The 8,259-nt window shown below is 50.3% G+C and overlaps 1 protein-coding gene across 1 annotated transcript; it reads right to left on the minus strand.

The window, feature by feature from the left end:
- Positions 1–5,712: 5,712 nt before the first annotated feature.
- On the minus strand, positions 5,713–7,114 carry Nppb (natriuretic peptide B). The gene is made up of 3 exons (XM_048418087.2): positions 6,880–7,114; positions 6,449–6,671; positions 5,713–5,927 (listed from the first exon to the last, which is right to left on the minus strand). The coding sequence occupies exons 1-3, from the start codon at positions 7,003–7,005 to the stop codon at positions 5,911–5,913; spliced, it is 366 nt and encodes a 121-aa protein (XP_048274044.1). The 5' UTR covers positions 7,006–7,114; the 3' UTR covers positions 5,713–5,910.
- Between the last annotated feature and the right edge of the window lie 1,145 nt (positions 7,115–8,259).

The following is an 8,259-nucleotide window of genomic DNA, read 5'->3' on the forward strand; positions in this document are numbered from 1 at the left end:
AGAAATCAGAAATGGAAAGTTCTGCCAAGAACAGAGATCGGAGGCCAAGTTGTTGGTGTGGATCTGATTGCTGAGGAGAGAAACACGTTACGTTTCCCTTGCCATACTTCATCCTCAGATGAAACTGCCAAGGGGGATTCAGACAGGGACTCGCTGAGCGTCACAAATGCAGAGTGACTGACATGACCAGAAGTGTTACCGTCGGTGCTCTGTACCTTTAACACCCAAGGCTGGGCAGAGCTGGCCTGCCCTCCACGTTCTCTAAGTGGTCATTAGCTCTGAAGCTGTGGGCTGAGCCTCCTCCAGTCTGTTCCACAGACAATGCTTTTCTAGAAAGATTTGAATGGTGAGTTTTTGTGGAGACAGAGAACATGGTGGCTTTTTGAAGGGAACGGGTTGATGAAAAGCAGTCAGGGAAACTGAGGGCTGGTGAATCTTCAAGAAGCATCAGGAAGCCGGGCGGTTTGGCGCATGCCTTTAATCCCAGCACTTGGGGGGCAGAGGCAGGCAGATCTCTGTGGGTTCTAGGCCAGATTGGTCCACAAGAGCTAGTTCCAGGACAGGTTCCAAAGCTACAGAGAAACCCTGTCTTGAAAAACAAACAAAAAAGCATCAGGAAGGCTAGAGGTGTGTGTGTGTGTGTGTGTGTGTGTGTGTGTGTGTGTGTATGCCTGTGTGCATGTGTGTGTGCCTGTGTATGTGTGTGCACTCGTGTGTGCGCATGTTTGTGTGTTTGTGTGTGTATACACACCTCTGTGTGTGTATGTATGTGTGGTGTATGTGGCTGTGTGCAAGTGTGCACATGGATGTGTGTGTATGCCTGTGTGTGCGTAAATGCTCCTTTGTGTGTGCACACACACACCTCTGTGTGTGTGTGCGTGTTGTGTGTGCTTGCGCACATGCACAGGGATGTGTGTGTATATGCCTGTACATATGTGTATGCCTGTATATGTGCCTGTGTGTTTGTGTGTGTGTGTGTGTGTGTGCGTGCATACACCTTTGTGTTTGTGCATGTGTGGTATGTGTGTGCCTATGTGCGTGGGTGTGTGCATGAGCACTCACGTGTGTGTAATTTCAGTGTGTCCCTGATTAGGAAGCTTTTTATCTGCGTGCTCTTTTTTTTATTATTCGTTTTTGAGGAAGGGTCAGGACTTTCAGCTGACCTTGAACTTGTTGTCTTAGTTTGCTTTCTACTACTACAGTAATGCACTATGACCAAAGCAACTTGGAGAGGAAAGAGTTTATTTGGCCTCTACATCCCATAACCCATCTTTGAGGGAAGCCAAAGCAAGAACTTAAGCAAGGCAGAATCTGGAGGCAGGAACTGAGACCACGAAGACATGCTGCTCACTGGATTGTTCCCCATGGCTTGCGCAGTCTGCTTTCTTACAGCACCCAGGACCTTGCCCAGAGCTGGCACTGCCCACAGTGAGGTAGGCCCTCCCACATCAATTAATAAAAAGAAAATAAATGCTCCACAGTGTAACATGAGAAGGCCGGGCCTGCTTGTTGGGGTTTTCTGTCCTGCCTAGCCCCGAAGCTGTTTAGCCCCAAAGAAAATGACACAGAGGACTCTGTAAGTTATAAAGCTGATTGGCCCATTAGGTCAGGCTTCTTACTGGCTAACTCTCATATCGTGATTAACCCATTTTTCTTATCTATTTTAGCCATGTGGCTCAGTACCTTTTTCAGTGGGGCAGCTCACATCCTGCTGCTTCAGTGATCTGGGCAGGAGTGGGAGGAATCAGCTTCTTCCTCCCTAGAATTCTCCTGCTCTCTTTACATCATTTCCACTTCCTGTCTGGTTTTTCCGCCTACACCTCCTGCCTGGCCAATCAACGTTTATTTAAAACATGATTGACAGAATACAAACAATTCTCCCGCACCGCCACAGATTTGCCTGTAAACCAATCCAATGGAGGCATCTCCACAGTTGAGGTCCTTCTTCCCAGAAAATCCTGACCCATGTCAAGCTGACAAAAGAAATCCTAACCAGCATCCTCACTGTGTAACTGATAGAGGCCTAGAACTTCTGACCCTCCACCTCCCGAGTTCTGGAATTATAGGCAAATGTAGCAAACAAGGCTTATGGGGCACCCAGGATTGAACTCAGTTTCTGCTCACTATGTGAGCATTTCAGCAAGTGCTACATTCCCAGGCCCTGCTCCAATTATTTGCTTGCATTTTTTTTTGTTTTCTTTTTTGTTTTTCAATACAGGGTTTCTCTGTAGCTTTGGAGCTTGCCTGGAACTAGCTCTTCTAGACCAGGCTGACCTCGGATTCACAGAGATTCACTTACCTCTGCCTCCTGAGTGCTGGGATTAAAGGCACGCATTACCACTGCCTGGCTTTTCTTATTATTTTTATGAGTGTGTGGTGCATGTATGTGTACATGTTTGTGCATGTGCTGGTGTGTTGGCATGTATGTACACGTGTGTGAAGCCCAGAAGTCAATGTTAGGTACCTTCCTTGAGTGTTGTCTCCTGTAGTTTTTGAGTCAGAGGCTCTCACTGAACCTTGAGCTCACAATCCACCTAGGCTGGACAGAAAGGAGCCCTCCTGTTTCTGCCTTTCCAGAGCTGGAACTACAGATACATGCTTCCTAGTCCAGCTTTCGCGTGGATGCTGAGGATCCAAACTCAGGTCCTTATGCTAATATGACAGACACTTTACCACTTGAGCTATCTCTTCAGCCTCTCTATGACTTCTATTATTATTATTATTATTATTTGGTTTTTGGGTTTTTTGGACAAGGTTTCTCTGTGTAGCCTTAGCTGTCCTTGAATTCCCTCTGTAAATCAAGCTGGCCTGGAACTTAGGCCACCTGCCTCTGCCTTCTGAATGTTGGGACTGATTAAAGGCATGTGCCAGGCTCTTTCTAAAATCTTCTTTAAAATGTGTTTTGTGTTATTGGCAGGAGAGGGGGGAGTGCTGGGCATGCAAGTTAAACCCTTGCAAGGCAAGCACTCTGTGGCTGAGCCTCACCCCGGCCAGGAGATGCGCGTAGCATCGTCCTCCCGTGAGCTCAGCGACATGTCCTTCTGGTGGCCCTTTTCCAGGACCTTCGCTTGGGAAAAGAGAGCATGACCCACACCCAACCAACTGACCCCTGCTCACAGATGGGCCCAGTTTCCTGGAGACACTCAGGAGTGAAGATTCTGGAATGGGTGAGCAGGAGAGTGGGCTGCCAGCAGGCAGAGGCCCAGATGTGGATCTGTGGGATGCCTTGCATATGGGAGGGTGGGAAGGTGGGTAGGTGGGTGGGTGCATCCATCCTGCCAGCAAGCCAAGGTCCCTGGCTTGGAAAAGTGTGCTCAGGCAGTGGTTAGAGCCTGGGTCAGAAGCTGACTCCCGCTTAATCCCAGCACTCAGGAGGCAGAGGCAGGCGGATCTCTGTGAGTTCAAGGCCAGCCTGGTCTACAAGGACTAGTTACAGGACAGCCAGGACTACTACACAGAGAAACCCTGTCTCAAAAAAACAAAAAACAACAACAAAAAAAGTTGACTCCGCTGCTCTCTAACTTCATGACTCTGAGCATACCGCACAACCTCTCTGTGCCTTGGTTTCCCTGCCTGCCAGAGGAGGAGTGTTCAGTTTCTTCTCAGAGTCATCAGGACTGTCCCAGTGGATGGAACTGTGCCTGCCTTGTCAACGAGGCCTTTATCCACACCAACTGTTCTAGCTATGCGCTGTCTCTCTGCATCTAAAACCTTAGAAGATGGTGACTCATGGATTCTTGGAAAATAAGTTACTCAAAAACCTCACTATAAAAAAATGCTAACTGCTCTCATTAGACATCCATAACCTTGAGTGCTTGCAGGATCAAAACGAGAAATCGCACAAAGAGCCACCTCTCAGCCCTCTGCCACCCCAATCTCCAGAGCTCTGCTGAAGGCCAGGCAGATGTGGCAGCAACACAGCTGTCCCCTCAAGTCTCAAGGCACCCTGGGTTTTCTGAGTCTCAGTTTTCTCACCCGGATAATGGGGGTAGGGTGATGATACTTATGGCAATACTGGCCACAAGGACCTTTGGCCCTCAGCTGAGCTTAGATGACAGGTGGTATTCAAAGGACAAGGTTCCAGGACATATGCTGGAGGTACAGGACACACAGAAAAGATAACACCGAGGCCGGCAGGATGGCTCAGTGGGTGGAGATGCCTGCCCACCAGACTGAGAACCTGCATTAGAAGCCTGGAGTCCACTTGTGGAAGGAGATCACCAACTCTTGCACGTTGTCCTTTGACCTCTACACACACGCTATGGCCCATGCGTAGCTTGCACGTCTTCCACTCTAATAAACAAAGGTAATCTAAAAAGAAGAGGGGGATGGGGTTGGGGATTTAGCTCAGTGGTGAAAGAGGCCTGCCTGGGTTCAGTCCTCAGCTTCAGGACTACAGGGAGGAGGACTAGGGGAACTGACAAAAAGAAGAGGAAGCAAAGGTTCAGGAGGAGCTGGGGGCACAGTGGTTCGTCCTTTTAATCCCGGTACCAAGGGCACAGGGGCAGGTGGATCTCCAAACAAAACCTGAACACGAATGTTCACTTATCATAGCTCCCATAGCATTGCCCCCGCCAAGTAAGACCACATACTCGGATTCTTTGGGGTGAGGGGAGGAATGGAGACAGGATCTCGTGTATCCCAGCCTAGCTTCAAACTCACTATGTAGCTGAGGATCACCTTGAACCCCTGGTCCCTCCTTTCTCTGCCTCCCAAGCACTGGGATTACAAGCATGTGCCAGCCATAGCACAACTTCAACCCAGTTCACACATTAGAATTCTGAGGGTCGTCTCCTCTCTCTAGCGTGACAGAAAGGTGATGGTGTGACTTCAGGAGAGGAGCATCCAAAAGGCTGGGTCCCTGTCAGGCCGCTGGACCTTTGGGTTCAGACTTAGAAAGCTCTTTTCTCAGATGACGTCATCAGGAACTGGAGGTTTGATGCTGAGATTTAGGGTAGGATGGAGGGTTCACTTCCATCAGGAAGGCTGTGAGCTAGCATCACACACACACACACACACACACACACACTTGTACATATACATGCATGTACACACACATGCATGTGTATACATGTGCATGAAGATATACAGACATGAGCCCTTGAACACACACATGCATGTACACACACATACAACCTTCATCTCTGACATCTTTGTTGGGTTTTCTAGAAACAACAATGTCAGAGTGTTTGATGAAGGAATTCCAGGCAAGGGAGTGGGGCAAGCGCCGTGATGCCTGTTCTCCCATTGTTCTGCGCCCAGGAATCAAACACACACTTGGAGAAACAGATTCTATGAAGAGTCAAGTGTTTCTGGTGTGGATTGGTATCTCACATAGTAAAAACCGGGAAGGAGGGGGAAGCCTGGACACCTCCCTGACCCAGCCCATGAGTTGTGTCCTCAGCCCGCCATTAAGATGCCTTGGGATCTCGCAGAAAATGCATATGTTGTGGGGTTTGTTTCTTTTCTTGTTAAGATGAGAGACTGGAATCAGGCCTGGTGGTGCACACCTTTAATCCCAGTACTCGGGAGGCAGAGACAGGCGGATCTCTGTGAGTTTGGGTCCAGCCTGGTCTACAGAGTGAGCTCCAGGACAGTCAGGTCTTTGTAGAGAGGCTCCGTGTCAAAACAAACAAATGGACAAACAAATATACAAACAAAAAAAAACTCCACAAACTAAAAAAGATGAGAGACTGAAACGTGAGAGACAAATCCTTTTCAAAAGCAAGAAATGTGTTTATTACACCACGGAAAGCTTGTGCTCAAAGGTACGAAACAGTCTTGTAGAAAACAACCAAATAAATAAATAAAAATAAATAAATAAATAGGATCACTTCAAAAGGGGGTCCCAGAGTTGGGAGAAGAGCCCCAAGTGGAGTCAGAAGCAGGTATCTGCAGCCGGGAGTCTTCCTAATACCGCTTCAGCACTATGGAGAGAAGAGAAAAGACAGGGCGATGTTAGGCGTGGGAGTGAAACTGAGGCAGAGGCTGAGCTTCCCTCACCACACACCACTTCCACCTGCAGTCCCTAGAGGGTGTCGACTTTACAACTCTGGAAAAAAGCTACCTCACTGGGACTCTGTTTCTACTGTGAAGGGGTCGATTGTGCCCTTTGCCTTTGACAGTTCAGTTTGGAGAAAAAGGATAGGAAATATGGGAACTGCTCAGAACTCCTTCTGCCCTGTGAAGGGGTGGCCAACCAACAGGCAGTCTGCACCCTTAGGAGCATCTGACCCCTGGGATGGAAGGTGGTGACCTGTGAGAACGTAATGAAGCTCCCGTGTGACGTTTCCTGACAGGTTGCCTTGGCTCTGAAGATGGTCAGCAAAGTGGAGGGCTGTGCAAAGACTCCAGATAGCAAACCTAGGGGCCTCTAATGGCTGCATGCATGCGGATGGGGGGAGTGCTGGGGTGCAGCTTGCAGTGAAGCGGCAAGGTAGAAGCTCACCATTGCAGCCCAGGCGGCTGACAGAGCCGATCCGGTCTATCTTCTGCCCAAAGCAGCTCGAATTATGCATCTTCTTGGTGTTTCGAAGTCTCTGCAGGACCTGGAGGGTGCTGACTTGAGATCCAAGGGTGCTTTTGGGAGGGACTTTTGTGGGATCTTGGTCCTTTAAGAGCTGTCTCTGGGCCACCTCCTGTGCCTTTTCCCTCAGCAGGTCCAGCAGCGTCTGTGATGAGATGGGGAACCCATGCCTCAGAAACACACCTGGCTCTCCCACTCCTCCGTGGTGCCCATGGGTTAAGGGTCCTGTTACCCAATCTTGCTGCTTTCGAGCCTCACAAGTCTAGCTCCCAAAGGACAGGAGGTTGCTCCGTTGCTGCTGCCCAAACCCACTGGGCTGACCCTACCTGTCTATGCAGACCCTCGCTGCTCACCTGCATCTTGACTTGTTCCGGAGACTGGCTAGGACTGCCCAGAGGGTGGGTGCGACCTCCTAGCGGTGACAGATAAAGAAAAAGCAGGAACAGAACCATTCTGGACAGCGCCTTCTGGAGATTCATGCCGCAGAAAAGATGGGCCAGGCTGCTGCAGAAGCTGCTTGTTCTCGCTCTCTCTTGTCCCACCTGCTCAAGCAGATTGTATTCTGGTTTCTTCAGCTGCGAGTGGCTCTGCCTTTTATCCCCGGGGTTGGGTGTCTGGCCAGCCCTCTCACAGCGTGGGGGTGGGGTTATCTCTGATTTATCAGCCACATTCCTGCCTGCTGAACTCAGGGCCTGAGAATTCCCCCCTCTGTGCCTGTGTGGAGTATTCGTAGTGGGTGGAGGTTGAGGAGAGCGGGCCTTGTATAGAAATGGGCCGGGCTAGGGTGGGAGTGTGCGGGGGACACTAGCACGTCCCTGTTTTCCTGCTCCCTCCTTTCCTGCAACAATCTGAGGGCCTTTTACAGCCATCCTGCCCCACCCCTATTGGAAATGGCAGGGAGAGCCCCAAGTTCCCCAGCCTGCGGCGAGTCTGGGGCTTGTGGGTGACTCATTGAATACACTCCCAGACAACACCCACCATCACCAGCCTTCCGGGGAGAGTGTCCTCAGAACCTGCCCTGCCTGGCTTCCAGGCTGGACGGCTGGACTGCACCGCTTCTGCACCCTGGTAGCTGTCCTTGGTTCTGATCGCCACGAGTGAGCGGCACACAGGCACTCCCTTTCTCTCCTCATCCAGGCCAGAAGGATCTACGTGAGGCAGCTCACACACCGCTCTGATAGATACCCCGCCTCACTCTCTAATACCGCCCCCCCCAAAAAACCCTGTGAAGCTTTCTAGTCAAGGATGCTCACTCTCCAGCATCAGCTGACTAAAAACTGACAAGGAACTTCTGGAATTCCGACCCTCTTTCCACCCTTAATGAGGAGAACCGATTAGGATAGAATTTTGAGAACCTGGCCCAGAGATGAGGTCATGTAGAAATGCCTTCTGGGGCATCTCCAGGTGCCAAAGTCTCCTCCCCCACCATGAGTGGAAGAGAAAGGGTGCCTAGACACTAGAGGTGTGGGAAGGGCCTCTCCCAGTGTTCTTATCTGATCACCCATGAGTGACGCTTCCCTAACACACCAGCCTCCCACCTCAGATGAGAAATGAGATTCCTAGGAACCGAGGCCCTGGGTCTACACCTTCCAAGTGTGTGTGACCAATGTCACTACCCCTTCTGCAGAATCTGTGTCAACGTGTGTCAGGGTGGTGAAGGAGGAAGATCGGGAGTGGCAGTGGGGAAAGGGGAGGCAGAGCTGGGAAAAGGGGACAGTTAGCAGCTCATGACT

The sequence above is a fragment of the Myodes glareolus genome, chromosome 6 (genome assembly GCF_982192425.1).
Source record: "Myodes glareolus chromosome 6, mMyoGla1.1, whole genome shotgun sequence".
In the NCBI taxonomy this organism is placed as follows: Eukaryota; Metazoa; Chordata; class Mammalia; order Rodentia; family Cricetidae; genus Myodes; species Myodes glareolus.